Below are 16628 nucleotides of genomic sequence, written 5' to 3'. Positions count from 1 at the left end.
CTATGTCATCTGTGAAAAATGACCAATAGTATTCCATGGTTTACTGAGTCACAGAGTGGTGGTGACTCTTCATTTGTCTGTAGGACTGCATTAGACTGCCCCCAGTGGCCAAGGTGGGAAGGAGGAGTTGAATTGTATTGAAGCATTAAATCATGATGCACAAACTGATTATTTACATTTTACTTATGTTATTACTCTAGGTTTTTATAAAATACAATATATAGAGAAATATATTCATTTTTCAAAAACACCTTACAAAAACCTTTGTTGTTGTTGTTGGCAGGGAGGCCGGAATGGATTAACAGCACTTCCATTCATTTGCATGGGGAAAGATGTCTTGCGTTATGATCGTAGTCACGGAATGAATTAAACCCGTAACTTAACGCACCACTGTGCCTCTCTCGAAGTGTCAATCAAAACATTGACTATTATTACCTTGGTAAAGGTAATAATTCATCCCTGTGGTTCAACTCCATGAACCAAATGGAGAGATTCAGTTGACAAACAGCCCACCCTACAAACCCAATAAAAATCCATAGGTCAAGCGCAGGCTATTTTTGTGAATGTAAAGAAGGTGAGCCGCACAACAATGTACACACTCAGTCAAAAGAGCTCTTTTAAAGCAAGAACAAGCAGTGTTTTCTCTGGCCTTTGGATGGACAGTATTTGGATCTGCAAGTGCATGTGGAAGACCTCACACGCCTCACTTGTTTTCCTCTGATCGTCTCGTGCCAAACACCATCAGTCACATGATCCACCAGCTGCTCTTCTTCAACGCACCAGACACCATGACAAGTAAGCAAAAGCATCGCACAGAAGAGCCCAACTGAAGGGGGACCGATCAAACTCAATAAGTGACTTCTTCGTTTGTCTGATTTCTTAAAGCGTCACATCTTGGACTGAGCAGACGTGTGGTGCTTTTTTTTTTTTTTTTTTTTGTGTGGGCCACGAATCAAAGAGTTGATATAATCAATTCCAACATTGAAGAGCCATTTAATTAGAAATGGCAGAGCAAAGGCTGCGAGACGACATGTAGAATGACATCACCTTGGAAAGCTAAAGATGGGTGTTTCCCCCCCCCCCCTCACTCTGCCCAGGCGCCGTTGTATTTTGCAAAGCAACCCAATTACAAAACAGTTTCATTCTTCTTTATTTCTAGCAAAAGGAATATACCTTATCACAGATATTTGTGAGTGGCTGTCAGATGGAGAGCAAATTCTGCATCATTGTACAGTAGCTCCATCTTCACCTCTCGAAGTAAAAAAGTGAATCTAGGTAACTCCCATTGGATACGGTAAAGAGGCGGAGGAGAGTTGAACATTTTCGTCAAAGCCACCATTCTTGCTGTGAGACAGTCCTCGTTAACAGTCCCCATTGATCGCATATTGATCTGCTTTTCAGTTCAGTCCGGTGGGAGCGTTCTGCGCGTGCACTCTTTTTTCTCAGCCAGGGGGAGAGCTCAGAACTTGAGGCTGAATCCAGGGCCGACTGCAGACGCTCCCTGATTGCTGGTGGTCAGGTGAAAGCCAGTGTCTTTTAGGTCATCATCCCCCTGCAAAGAGAGGAGCCACACAACATGGAAGTTTAAGCATGAGGAAAAACAATAACCCATAATAAGGAGATCACCTTAATACACAGGGAAAGTGTTGGCGAATATAAATAAAGGCACAGTACACCTAATACAATAAATAGTACATGACAAGTAAGCAAAAATCGTGTGACGTTTTTGCATTAGTGACACCCATGACAGTGGAACCAATAAAGTTCAAAGATCAGGTGTCAAACTGATCCAGATTCAGCCCGCTAAACAAAGACTCTCTACTTCACATTTCTTTCTAAAGGGATTGTTTTTATTTGGGCAGACAATCTAAAAAAAATTCTTCCCTTTAACCAGTTTTACAAGCATTTCTTTTCTTCAAATCCCGTAACATAAATTGGAAAGCTCTGGACTAGTGTCACAAACGATACCTTGTATTTCAAATCCATACTGCAAGCTTCCCCTTCGAAGGACTGTTTTGCCTCGAGTGACACGAGTGACCCAACTTAGGAGTTTTAAAGATACGAGCCATCGTCTGGCAGAACTTTTGCTTTGACTGGAGAGCGTTATCTTGAGATATAATAAAAAATAATTAGAAAACAATGAAAAATAACCAATAAATAATACAAATATTTTTAAAGTGCAAAATAAAGTTCAATTCAGTTACTTTGTCAGTCTGTCGGTATACGGTGGGAACGGCATTTGCTTTCTCCACATGTGCGGCAATACACTTTTGAACTTCTTGAGCAACTGGGGTTTAGTTTTATTGACAATGTCGTGGCGGATAAGAGAATAGGAATCATGCAGCGAGGCTGTTTAGCGGTCTCAGTGTGTGCCTTGTTGGGCTTGCTGTTCCTGCTGTGCACGTCTCGACCTTTGGGGGGCAGTGTAGTGCATGCAATGACATACACGCGCACTAACAAAGAAAGTAGTCACGATCAAATATGAATTTAACTTGTTTCTCAAAGTTTGAAGAATATATGCCAGAGTATTGTTATATTGCCTGTTTGCATGTGGTTATACAGCATTTGTGTACCAATATTCTTTATCTTGAGAGATACAAGTGTTACGAGTTCAATGCTCATTTTCGTTAGCTCGCTTTTCATTCTTTGTGTGTTAGTTTTGAGCTAGCGATTTTTGTGAACAAAAACGACAAAATAAGGTCTGTGATGTATTTGACATTCAATAGGTGTAATTATTTTGTTATGAGAGTTAATTTTACGGTGAACTTCAACTGGAGTGTCAATAAACGACTTGGAGCAAGCCGCATTCACTCTCCCTGCTACTATGTTAGCACCTTAGCAACCTGTTGTGATCATGTGGGCTCTCCATGCCGTCCGGGCGCTGCTGCATAGAAGTGCTGGAGCGCAGCATGGAATGGACTGCTTGTAAAAGAGTGGTAAAATCTTTGATTTTAGATCCAGTTCGATCTAATACTCGTTTTTGGCTGACTTCTGACCCATTTCTGATCTCAAAGATCGGATCGGGACACCCCTATACAGTACACTAAAATATTTGCTTGCTACTATTTTCCGTGATTTCTGATTTCAAATTGAATTGGTTGTTGAAACTATATATGACAACAATCAAATGAAGGGACAATTAGGTATATGTAATAAGTAATCAGTATATGGTTTTCACAGTCACAACGGCCCTAAGAGGGAAAACCATAACAACGATGTGGCCTCCCATGAAAATGAATTTGATATACCTGCTATAAAGTCAAACACCCTTAAAATCACACCAGCCAAATTTGCAAACTCTTGGATTAGCCTCTCTCGTGACACTGATTTCAAAACATGTACTGCCGTAGTTTACACTTTACAGTGTTTTCTAAAATGTGTGTACACTTAATAAAGGGTATCATGCTGTCAGTATGACACCGGAACACATTTCTTTAATTGTTTTACAATAAAATTCCCAGAAGGAATTGGGCTTGATCTTAGAGATTCCACTGTACCTCAAATAGACCAGAAAGAGCATAAATTGATTAATCCGCTAATTATGTTACACTCCATTCTTCTTACAAGACATTTTATTTCAAAAGTTACAATTCCGATATATTGGAAATTCAACTTCCTTGTGGGTAGTACCACTGCTGAAAACATTAGGAGCGTCAGGGTGCGCATCATGGAAAACACGAGGAGGAACTAGGCAAGACACAAAGCAGAGGCTTGTCGGCCTTTAATCTATTTAACACAGGCAGCCTTCGGAAATCCTACTAGCTCTACAGTATGTAATGGAGAAAGTGTAGCTTAATGGCCTTACCAGTAGGCCTGTCACGATACTTATTTTAGGATAAATTTCCCCAAAAACTATCACAAACAATAATAGCATTTCTTTTTTATTTTTTGTATGCCTCTGAAATCATTAAAAATAAGGCCCGCCCTCGAGCTGCAGTACTGTGTGGTTGGTCCGCTGAAAGCGCTTGAGATGAGCCCTTCACCTGTCAATCAAATATGTTCGTTAATGTGTGTGTTAATTGAGGACTAACACACACAACTCAGAGCGAGGTGCTGGTGTTTTAAATGACATTGCCACAGTGGAGCGAACTGTGTTTAGCTCCTTAATAAACAGTTAACTTTCCCTTAAGGTTCTCTGTTATGTGCTACGCGCGCCACATAAAGCAAGGCTGTGGATTATTGGACGGAGCCAACCATGGACTGCCGGCATTCCACGAGCCCACTAGCGGCTAGTCCTCCAAATCGCCATCGGCTCACTGCCGTGCGCCACCTCACTGCAACAACGACAATTTATCGAGTCCGAAAACTCTATTGTGCCCATCGAAAGATAGGTCGATGTAGTAAATATCATGACAGGCCTACTTACTAGTGGTGTAACCATTCATTATATCGATGTATCGATTCATTTTCCTACGATTCAACTGGATCGATCTGCGCTCGGCAAGTTAGCCTTCTGAATGAAAATGTATTGATTTAAATCATTATAAAAGTCATCAATCGATTGTATCAATACTAGGAAATAACACGCTGCACTATTTGCATATCTGTTGTTGGCCAATCATGCCAGAGTAGCATCTGCACCACTTGGACACTGACTGAGGAGTATCTGTAACATTTGCACAATCAACATTGTCCCAGATTATCGCACTACTAGTCACTTTAAACTGCATACATCCCTTGAAGTCTCGGCGCCCTTTGCACAATGGTCATTCCACCGGACTGTTGCAATATTAGTCATTCAAACTGCTCTAAGTGCTAGAGGACTCTGCAACTTTTTGCACAATTGTAAAAATTGCCTTTAAAGCTGGTTAGCTTAGGTTTGCTCGTTAGCCACTAACAGAGAAGAGGCGTTTGTGATCAACCCATTACTCAGCAGAGCTCAAGTAGCAGGTTTGTTGTTGTTGTTTGTTGGTATTTCTTTCACAGTTACACTGGATGAATTTTGAGCTAAAAAGTTACTGAATTGGTTTCAAACCACTGAATCGTTTCAGGTTGTAAATGAACCAATATCGTGCTTGAAGCAAACTGATAACCAGGAATCGCGATACGAATCGAATTGTTGCCAAAACAAATTGTTAAACCCCTACAACTTACCAGTTTCCTGTAGTTAAGGCCACCCTCGGGTGGCTGAGGGCTGGTGCCTCTCTTTACCCTCTGTTGCTCGCTCTTAGCTGGCCAGGTAGGGAACATGGACGGTTCGATGGGCAGCGGAGTCTCGCGGAAGTACTCGTGCTTGAGCGCCTCGTCGGACAGGATCCTCTTACTGGGACAGTAGGTGAGAAATCTGAAAGATAATCAACAGTCAGTTCATGTGGAGATGCAGGCCCAGGCACCTCAGATGACCCTTTAATTTCAGAGCAGTCATCTTTGTGGCCTGACAAAAACTGTTCAATAACACAGTGCAATAAAAACAGGAGTTCAGGACAATCAGAGGGGCTGCAAACCAACACACCAATGGGAAGTTAACTGAAACATGTAAAAATTGCCTTTGGGGAACGTTTTTGTGTGTCATCGCCTATAGAAATTCTGGTCAAAAAACACCTTCAAATTAGAGTAAAATAGTATAACTTAATTATTACTCAATATATCTCCTCAACCGTTTTGTCTGCTACTTGGGGAACCCCTTCTCCGATTAGCTGACAAGTTTCAGTTAAAAATATCCACCAATAAGCTCGTACAGTCCAAAATTCATTGTCTTCCCCATGTAGGTGACCCCAAAAGGTTTAAATGAGACATGAAACCAAGATGAGCGAATCAGATTCAGAAGAACACTTCTGTGCCCCATGATTGATGCTGACTAGACGGAACAATTACAAATGAGATGCAACGACTAAGGTGGACCAGGATTCAAAAGGCAATCCTGGCATACAACATACAACACGTCACATGTTGAACACACTAAAGGCCGGCGCACGACTGTACACTTCAGAGTAAAGAAACATTTACCATTAAAAAGCAAGGCCCTATATAGCATTGCTGAATATCCGGTTGAATTGACTGGGAGGTCACTTTATTACACACATCCTACACTCACATAGTGCCAATAAGCAACCGTAAATGTGAAATGAGCATAAATGTTAAATAACACATGCATTGAACAAACTACTGGTAACATAAACACACAATAACAAAGATGAACGTATTTTTTTCCTGTAATTATTAAAATTTGCATGTCGCAATGAATTATGGGAACCGCGTGGCTTTTCTGTCATCATTCTAGCTGCTAATAGCCCAAACGGAGCGTCCCTGTTGTCGCCCAAACTCGCTGCTTTCCACTGCTCCTGGGTGGAATGCTTGTTGCATGCTATTTTGAAGCAGCCGTCCCAACTACCTACGAGCTACAGCTAACGTGGCTAAATACGATGCCGAGCCACGGAGGTCAACTTGTGGCTCGCGTCCGTTGTCAGAGCAGCATAAGTCACTAATCATCGCCTCAACGACAGCGAATAAACTACACTTTTAGACAAGTATTGTAATAATGAAGGACAGGCGGAGGATAAGACAAGAGAAAGACGGGAAAACTGTGTTAATCGCTAAACTACCACATGACGTCGCAAAACACCAAAATAAGTGATTGGGTTGTACAGTACACTTGTCATGTTAGTCTGGGTGGAACCACGTTTTAGTGGGGATTAGCCACCGTTGAAGAGCAAAATAGCAGGCAAATTGGTATGTGTTTAAAGAGGAAATTACTGTTATATACAATTCTAGACAGCCGTACAGGGACCGGACACCGGAAAGGAATTAGTACGTCACCTCTTCTATGCCACTTGAGAAAATGAACCTTTAATTCAAAAGTACGTGAATATAATAAATATTTATAATATAACCTGTATTAGTCCCACAATGGGGAATTTTGCATCGTTTCAGCAGCATTAGTGGATACAGGAAATAGAGAAATAGCATGCAAGAGAAGACATTTAGCTGCAAATGTCTCCGGCATTACAAGTTCGATGCAATAAATGCATTAAAAAACAAATATTGAAACCATAATTTATTAATGATTACAGAGTAATAAATATGTTGTGAAATTGAACAGCATGGAATTTTTTCCCTATTACATCGTGTTGTTATAATTGTTGTGGGGTATTTGCGACTGTTGTTGTTTTTGTTGTTTATATGTTTTTTGTAATGGTGTATTGCAGTGTAGAGATGGCAATGGTAGATGTGGACTCCAGGAAAAATAGCTAATGGCGATCCAAATAAATGATATGAAATGATATACTGCAATAACAGTCCCACAGTAATGTTCTTGACATATTATTAAAAATATCGAAATTCAGACATTGTTTGGAACGTGAATTTCTATAGGTTGGGAGCTCTGCAGTCATAGCCATAAATGCAATTTTACTCATAATTGGCATAGTTTTATAATTAATAATTGGCAGATGATTTATTTTCATATTTTATTTAATGTAAAGCGCATTGTCTTGCATTTTTGTTATATGAAAAGCGCTTACAAATAAATTTTGATTTATAATTTCTTTCAGTGTTTCTGTTTTTGGCCTTGGGGTCCCCAGTTTGGGTTTTCATTTTGGTACATCACTACTGTAAATACTTGTGGAAATGTTGGAGGAGGGTCTTTACATCAGGGTGGGAACATTTCAGTTTGGAGATTCTGTTAACACTTGAATGTTAACTTGTGATTGAACTCGACTGCATATCAAAGTCCTCCTTGGATTTTAAAGGTTTGCAGGCACGAGTGTGTGATAATGCAAACAGATCCAGTTGCCAACATATACCTTTGAACCTTTATTCAGTGGTTCTTTCTGAAGCTTTTCAAACAAGAGGTTTTTTTATGCATCAACCTCACATGCACCGAATCTCCCCTGGCTGTCTTTTCATGGCTGGAAGGCTGCCAAAAACTTCCAGTGAACTTGATCCTCAGACTGCACAGTGCAGGTTTGTCTTGTACAGGTGCAAGCAACGGCTGTGTGGGTGGGAATGTCTCTCTTCCTTGCAACTGCCCCACAACACTGACTTGCCCAAATGCATTGCTCTTGGGGATAAAAAGTCCGTTATCAAATGTATGTTCGCATAAACATTTTCTAGTAGTATGGAGTGTCGCCATGGTGAGTGGATCTGCGAAACAGAACATGGGGATGGAGCTGAGGCATGGTGATGAATCACCGGCCCGCTACTGTTGTCATGTTTTCAGTGAGGCGGCCAAAAAAGCACGGAGCGAATAAAACGCTCTGGAGCCACGGAAGGAAAGAGCAACGTAAGAATACATTGATGTGAGAGAGCTTTTTTTCCACTGTTAAATCCTGCTGATTGTAAATGATGTATCTGTTTGATATTTGCCTGCGGCTCACATCTGATTTTGGTATTCTGTCAGCAATGACTAAAACACTGTCAAAGATTTTACCTCACGTCATTTTACAAAATTACCACACAAAAATAATATTTTTCATGATGTTTGACCAGAACATAAGCCCCAACTTAAAAGGTTCCATGGAGAGTCAAAACGCAGTGTGTAGGTTTGGGGCCCAGTGTTGCCTTCAATATGAGGAAACAAAGAGCTTTACATTAACTCACTTGTTCATTAAATCGAAGCCCTGGTCTGAAAGCAGCGCACCAAAGCGCTTTCGCAGGTTATTGTAGGGATACTCTGTGAAGGACGTCTTCTTCACAATAGGCAGCTCGTTGTAGCCTGGCCAGATTTTCTCACTGGGTGACCCCAAATCCTAAAGACCACACAAACAACATATGAAACCCTGAGTGGCAGGGCAGATGGATATTTCCACTCAACCAGACGTGTACAAAAGCTTCATCACAGGTGATGACAGCAGAATAATTTGAGAGGTCTAAATCAGTCCAAACACATTCAGACAACTAGTGTGGCCTTCTCACGTTCTTCCCTGGAGCCGCTTAAATCACGCAGCTCCACGCTGCGGTACGCTGCAGAGCTGCACTGTAAGCTCACTACTGTGACAGATACGGAGGATTCACCGGCTCTAAGCACCTTTAATGGGGCTGATAAATCAGAACCTTTACCTTGAATATTTTATTCATTTGGTCAATTTCAGATTTTCCAGGAAAAAGAGGTTTCTGGGTGAGGAGCTCGCCAAATATGCAGCCCACAGACCACATGTCGACAGCTGTGGAGTACTCCTGTAGGAAGGAGAAAAAACACAGTGGCAGTCCATAAAAACATAACACAGACAGTCTGCCTGGCACATTTCTGCTTCGGTCTGTCTCGCCTGTGAAAGTGGATGTGCTGTGACGACCGCTTGGACGTTTACCACGTGTAAATCATCTTGTGCAAAAGTCAAAATTGGGTTTCCATAAGCTAAGTGATTCTCAGATGTTGGATTATATTTGGAAATATATTTTGGGGGGGAAACAATCAGTGGTGACGACATTATCCCCCAGTTAAAAGTGCAGTAGTATTTGTACTGGCGTGAGACCGATTGCCGTGCACGTGGCTGGTGAAGATGCGCTTTTTACCTTGGCTCCGAGCAGCAGCTCTGGTGATCTGTACCACAAGGTCACCACAACAGGAGTGTAGGGCTTCAGGGGCGATCCATACTCACGGGCTAAACCAAAGTCACCAACCTAAAATAAAGATATATTATTGGAAATATTGGAAAAGAACAATTCTCTAGTCCTTTATCCCAAATATACTCTATGTAAGTACTGCTACAGGGAGAAAAAAAAGCGCGCCTAATTTCAAAGCCAGCCCACCTTAAGAATGCCCTTGTGGCTAAGCAGCAGGTTGGACGTCTTCAGGTCCCGGTGGAGAATCCAGTTATCGTGGAGATGACGGACTCCTCGAAGCAACTGAATCATCAGCGTCTTGACTTCTCCTGCAAGACGGTTGAACAGCACCGTTTTAGCGCGCAATGACTGCGGTACGCATCATTTGTACTCATCAAGATGGTAGATCACCCGGGAGGAAAGGCTGCTTCATGGTTTCCATCAGACTCTTGAGGTCATGTTCAACATAGTTCATCACAATGTAGATCTTGTCCATGTTGCTTCCAACAACTATTTCCTACAATGGATGATAGATTTTAAGCACTTAAAGGGACCAAATGCCTCTGAAAAAGGACATGAAAAAAAAAAGATGAACACAAAAAGTCCACTCACCCTCACTGTGACGATGTTGGGGTGCTGAGCTTTCAATATGGTATTGATTTCTCTCAAAGATGTGATGGGGAAGCCCTCCTTCTCCTTCTCCATCTTAAGCCTTTTTAATGCAACGATTTCATCTGCAAACATGAGAGCATATATTCCATCAGTCTACACATCTGAGCTATTACACCTAAAGCCAATGAGCCCACATCACATTTACTCCCATACCTGTCTTTTTGTCCTTCGCTCTGTACACCACACCATACGTCCCCTCCTCAATTCGGTTCAGACACTGGAATTCCTCCACACTGCGACAACCCTTAAAAACAACAACACACAATCACATGATGAACAGCTCCACATGGAATCATCACTCATGCTGTACATTTCTACTTGGTGCAATTAAAAATGTAATCAATCGTCAATATTATCAAAATACCGCAAATGCAAACAAGCAAATTAATGACAGCACCGTCAAAATGGCATCCATCAAATACAGTGATGCCTTGAATTACGAGTTGACTTTGTTCCATGACCACACTCGTTACTCAAAACACTCGTATCTCAAATAATCATTCTCCATTGAAATGAATGGAAAAGCTATTTATCCATTCCAGCCCCACATTGAGCTCCTTCTGGTGTGCGCACCTTGGCCACCAGGGGCAGTACATACAAACAAAGACATACGAAGAAGACAGTCACAACGAAGTAAGCTGCAGTTATAGATGTTTTTGCAGAGGATAAAGAATATGCCTGTGAGTACTGTTATATAGTCTGTCTACATGCGTAGCTTTGCCCGTGTCTTCAAATAGCTGTTGCTTTAAGGGGTATGACACTGTGACTATTGAGCCTATTCGTTAGCCCGTCTATGACATTTTGCATCGTGTGTTAGCATTAAGCTAGCGGACTGAAACGCTAAGTTACGGTTGTTTTAAATACACAAGCTTTAATTCTCTTTGCTTTGTTTAGTTTGACAATGAACTCAACTGGGAGTTGCAAAAAACAGCTTGAAGCCTCTTTTTTTGAAGAATTAGTCACTATCTGCCAAACTGCCGCTTGTTGTAAACTGATTTAAGTTTACTGCCAACATCTAACGCGCTTATCTCAAATGTTTGCTCGCAAATCAAACCAGCAGCAAAAACAAACCAAAAAAAAAAAACATCAGCTTAGGGGTGGCTCACATTTAAAAAAAAAACCCAAGTTGAGCCACTCAAAACTCAAGGCACCATTGTGATTCAACAGTAAAAAATGCATATTTAATAATAACAGCCATTATATATCCATTTTACACAAGTATATAACTACTCCATTAAAATATATATACCTATTTGAGGTGTTTACTCAGTCAAGTGGATGTAAATAATTAGGGTAGCGCATCCATAAGAGCAGAAGCTACTATTTGGAGAAATATAATCGTCGTCTTCTTGTTCTTTTCCTTTAGGGGTTGCCACAGCGCGTCATCCTTTTCCATGTAAGCCTGTCTCCTGCATCCTCCTCTCGAACACCAACTGCCTTCATGTCTTCCCTCACGACATCCATCAACCTTCTCTTTGGTCTTCCTCTAGCTCTCTTGCCTGGCAGCTCCATCCTCATCATCCTTCTACCAATATACTCACTATTTCTCCTCTGGACGTGTCCAAACCATCGAAGTCTACTCTCTTTAACTTTGTCTCCAAAACATTGAACCTTGACTGACCCTCTGACGAGCTCATTTCTAATTTTATCCAACCTGGTCACTCCGAGAGCGAACCTCAACATCTTCATTTCCGCCACCTCCAGCTCTGCTTCCTGTTGTCTCTTCAGTGCCACTGTCTCTAATCCGTACATCATGGCTGGCCTCACCACTGTTTTATAAACTTTGCCCTTCATCCCAACAGAGACTCTCTGTCACATAAGACACCTGACACCTTCCTCCACCCGTTCCAACCTGCTTGGACCCGTTTCTTCACTTCCTGACCACAGTCACCATTGCTCTGGACGGTTGACCCCAAGTATCTAAAGCCATCCACCCTTGCTATCTCTTCTCCCTGTAGCCTCACTCTTCCCCCACCACCCGTCTCATTCATGCACATATACAATGGTCTAATATATCTAAATATCTAAGTGTGATGTGTTGACATTCACCTGTAAAGCAGGCAAATATTTGGGCAGCTCCTTCTTCAGCTCCACAGGTGAAATTGGGGGTGAGTCAGGAATATAGTTTCCTTCAGGTGTGGGGGAGCGTGAGTGAGTCTGCGATTGAGGCGTAGGGTCACCATCACCTGCGTCTTCTTCCTCCTCGTCCTCCATCTCCTCACCACTTTCCTCTGTGTCGTGGTCAAAGCGGGATTCTGTTACTGTTGAATGAAGGTTGAAGATGAGGAGCATGTTTGATTTTATTCAAATACTGGGCCCTAATTAGTCTGGAACGGAATCACACCATTCACACAGTGGAACCTCGATAGAACATACTAATAGGGGCGGACGGGCGGGGTCGTCCGATATAGCCGATTGTCCGTCACACCGCTGTTACTTTAGACCAGTAGCTCTTACATGAATTTTAATGAAAATTTTTTCAAAAACTGGTTAAATCAGAAATTCTAAGGAAAACAGCACGTACTTGACCCCTTACCGTTTGCCTGTAGGCCACACAGAGGGGTCAAGGATGCCACACACTTTGTTCAACTTAGTTTTTAAACATCTGAAAGGAATCGGGTCTGATGCCAGATTTCTGTTTGATGATTTTTCCTCTGCTTTTAAGACAATTCAACCTCATATTTTAATTAGTAGGCTTTCAGAGCAACTTCATTTGAACAAATAATCTGATGGGCTGGATTCTTGACTTTTTAACTAATTGGACACAGAGAGTGAGGGTAAATGTGATTATCTGACCAGGTTTGCTCCTCAACTGGCTCCGCACAAGGATGTGTGCTTTCATCCCCTCTATTGATTCTCTATACAAATATGTGCCAGAGTAGATGTGAAAATAGGAGCATTTTAAAGTATGCAGATGACTCTGCTGTCATTGTTGGTCTTCTCCAGGATGGTGAGACCAGCCATGGTTCGGTCATAGAACTCCTTGCACCATCTAACAAAGTCGTCAATCTTCAATTAAACATATCGACGACAAAAAAAAAAAAAACATCGATTTTAGAAGGTACGCCCACACACACACGACTCCACCTCTATCTATTAAGGGTCTAACAGTGGAAAATGTGCAATCATACAATTGTTGAATCGGCTGAACTTCGAGGCAAATTGTGAAGCTGTGTGCAAAAAGGGGAACCAGCGTTTGTTTTAATTGAGGAAACTGCCTCAATTTCCTCAATTCCATGTTGACAAAACCATGGCGAAATTATTGCGCGTTTATTGAATCGATTTTATATTTTTCTCGTGTCATGGTATGGAAATGTATCTTTGAAAAACTAAAATTCCTTGAACCAAATAGTTAAATGGTCTAGATGACATTGTTGACGTACATCATAGAATCATCATAGACGATTCGCTTTCATGAGCTGTGAGGAATTAGTGTGCTTCCTAGTTACAAATCTGTTGCCAAAGGCAAACGGCTTGACAACAAAACTGTTACGGTACCAAAAATAGCCTGTTCCAGACTCGAGAGACTTGTGTTTTTATTCCTCAGTTAACACAGCAGCATTGCCGCTCTCTCTCTCTCCGGAGCGCTCTATGGACAATAGAACCATCATCACATGGCTGCCACATCCATGCCCCACATTCAACATAGCCACAATGTAGGCACGGGGAGGGGGCAGCACGTCTTTTGGTATTGGATCTAGTCATATTGTATGTGTGGGACCCGGAAGTACATCAGTCCCATTCTCTGCCTTCCTTGCGCCACAGCGCCAATAAACAACAGCGGCCAACTCTGAAACTAACAGACTTTGTCAACGGCATTTTAAGTGACAAATGGAAACTATTTTCGGACCCATTGTTCAGTCCCGACGATCCGTTTTATCCAATATCCGTTATATCGGGGTCTGTTTCATCGAGATTCCAGCCCTAAGAGTGGTTTGGGTGTTAAACTACTCTTTAACTATAATATGCAGTATCACACTAGTGCTTTCCAAACTGTGGCAAGTAAAAGCGTCTGCGGTGAGAGAGTGAATCTGAAATTGATTACAGGCGTCTCTTGCTATGCTCAGAAACATTCAGCGGTCTGCCTTCTCATTTACATTTGGATCACAGATGTGCCCGCAGCAACAACATTTCAAAAACCCTCATGTGGTACATGTTAAGTACATTTTGTTATTCAAACGTAATTTATTGAATTATTGACCAATCAAATAAATTATGACTATTAAGTCAGATGTACAAAAATAAATAAACTGCAGAGTATAAGGAACAGAATAAGGATGGCCTAAAATATATGGTGGCCAGTGGTTACGCAAGCCATAACTAAATGATCAAATAATTACATCGTGATGAAATGTTCAATAATAACATCAGTGATTGACCTGCAGGTATATGATTTCCATTTTCCTGCTCCTCTTCAAAGTCCTCCTCTGACTGCTCCTCCTCACTCACGTCCTCTGCAAAAACGGAGGCCCAACGTTAAACCAAACACGGCTACATACAAATCACACTTCATTCATGGTACAATGTGAAATTGTGAATTACCTGCACTCTGCTCAGACCTATCTGAGCCTGAGACTGACTCTCCCTCCTCCTCCTCCTCCTCATCATCCTCCTCCTCCTCCTCCTCCTCCTCTCCTTCATCATCTTCACCATCAGTCTTGCTGCTGGACTCCTCTTCCTCCTCCTCTTCCTCCTCAGAGCCAGATCTTGATGCTACATGAAGAGAAGTGTGAACAAGTGATGATCATTTTCCTGCTTATCACCTGAAGTGGGCATTTTTCTATAGTCCTTGCTCTGTCAATCTCTTACCTGCGGAAGACCCAGCAGAGCTGGTTTTCCTTTCACTGTCACTGATGTCTTGGAGGTCTGCAAGCAGGTCTTGAACCTCAGGCCTCTCCTCCTTTGATGCTGCAGGCAAACCACGAGTTATGCTAGAGAAAAACTGGGCTTTAACAGTCTCTGTAATCCAGCATTAACGGAAATGGCATAATAATGCCACAAACACACTATTTTTTCGTAGTTCACCGGGTTCCGTTCTCTCCCGAGGAACAAGGGCAGGACTGCGGCTGCGGTGACTTTGTTTCGGCTTCTCACCATACTCGTCTGGTAACATCCGGTGGTGTGAAGGCACTGTAAACCAGAGAGTTTGGTTTAATTTGTGACTGAATGTGAAGCTCCCTTTTAAGAAGTGGGGTTAAGCACTTCAGTTTTACTGTACTTCTACAATGTTGCACTGTGTGAAAGTGACTCATTGACCATTTAAGAGTTTTATTTTGTTACTGCACTAAATGGAATTTGATCTTTTATTATTCAAATTTATTTTTCTTAATTTAAGACAGATTATTTCAACATAATTTGTTTGCATTTTAATTTTGTGCTTCACCACCGATATGCAATAAAAAATTGTTTCTGTTTGCTTGGTTAGAACCGCTGCTGCACTAGACTAATAGCCATAAAAATAAAAATCATCTATTCCGTGCATAGATGTTTGGTCTGGGACCTAAGGTGAAGCAGTTTGTAGCTGCTTGAACAAATCTGCAGAAGGCCAGGGATGGTGACCTTGGCCTGGGGGCTAAGGGAAGATGATCGAGGAATCACCTGAAATGTAGGACGATTATTTGTAATTTTTCAAGGTTTCGAGACTCTCTCACTAGTGGACATTTGGTCTGGGAAAAAGCACTAAAATGCATTAATTGATGATTGAAAGAGTCAAATCAAGTATTTTTTTGGGGGGGGGGTTCCTAATGAATTAAAATCCTGGTTAAACTCATGTTTAATTCCATTGATGTAAATACATGATGAACACAAATGTGAAAAGCAATATGTTAACTACTTACTGTGAGGGTTGAGAATATCGGTTTATTGAAAATGCACAATTCGCAACACTGAGTTCAAAACCAAAATTTGTTTGCACTCAGTGTTAACAGTTTTGTTTGAAACAATGTTTCAAATGCTGTCAAGTGATCAAAGCAAATTTTATTCGATAGCACTTTCATACATTACAAAATGTAAAACTCAGTGCTTTACAGAAATTAAAATGACGAGAAAAACTTTTAAGATGTTTGAGATTGAAGACAAGACTATCTGACCGACGTGTGTTTAACCTATGGATGAAAACAACTTGGTGTGAGTGACTGTGGGGTCTTCTGATTACTGGTGTGTTCGTGCCTTTATATATGTGTGTAGTGTTTGAGAGACGAACAGTGGAATCTTGGCCAAATGTTTGTTAAAAAAGCATTGTTTGATTGATGACAGAAAGATCTGTTGTTCGCTGTGGATACTCTATGTATCTGCGTGTGTGTTATGTAATGCGTTGTGAGCTGCTGCTGCAAGGGAAAATTAAGTTGTGTGAAAATTGGTGGATTAACTAGTGTGACGCTATGATATTATAGAGCAACAGTTTTGTTTGGGTTTATGAAGTAGTAAGAATGAGGCCTAGAGACCTGAAAGGGAGTAGCCTACTGATAACAAGACAG

General features: G+C 41.4%; 1 protein-coding gene across 6 annotated transcripts in view; it reads right to left on the bottom strand.

Annotated features, from left to right (window-relative positions):
- Positions 1-165: 165 nt before the first annotated feature.
- cdk11b (cyclin dependent kinase 11B) overlaps positions 166-16628 on the bottom strand; it is a 34662-nt gene continuing 18199 nt past the window's right edge. For 4 of the 6 annotated variants that reach the window (XM_061783947.1, XM_061783972.1, XM_061783982.1 and 1 more), the window contains 14 exons: positions 15160-15282; positions 14962-15060; positions 14695-14865; positions 14532-14606; positions 12202-12413; positions 10306-10396; positions 10093-10214; positions 9892-9997; positions 9688-9809; positions 9451-9558; positions 8998-9114; positions 8539-8687; positions 5095-5284; positions 166-1552 (listed from right to left, as the gene is read on the bottom strand). In XM_061783947.1, coding sequence (XP_061639931.1) covers positions 1460-1552; positions 5095-5284; positions 8539-8687; positions 8998-9114; positions 9451-9558; positions 9688-9809; positions 9892-9997; positions 10093-10214; positions 10306-10396; positions 12202-12413; positions 14532-14606; positions 14695-14865; positions 14962-15060; positions 15160-15282 — 1778 coding nt within the window. In that variant the 3' untranslated portion in view covers positions 166-1459. The remainder of the gene's footprint in view (positions 1553-5094; positions 5285-8538; positions 8688-8997; positions 9115-9450; positions 9559-9687; positions 9810-9891; positions 9998-10092; positions 10215-10305; positions 10397-12201; positions 12414-14531; positions 14607-14694; positions 14866-14961; positions 15061-15159; positions 15283-16628) is intronic. The other 2 variants (XM_061783963.1, XM_061783954.1) reach the window with 2 other exon arrangements.

This window comes from Phyllopteryx taeniolatus, chromosome 1 (assembly GCF_024500385.1).
Source record: "Phyllopteryx taeniolatus isolate TA_2022b chromosome 1, UOR_Ptae_1.2, whole genome shotgun sequence".
Lineage (NCBI taxonomy): Eukaryota > Metazoa > Chordata > Actinopteri > Syngnathiformes > Syngnathidae > Phyllopteryx > Phyllopteryx taeniolatus.
This window is presented reverse-complemented; position numbering and strand designations above follow the sequence as displayed.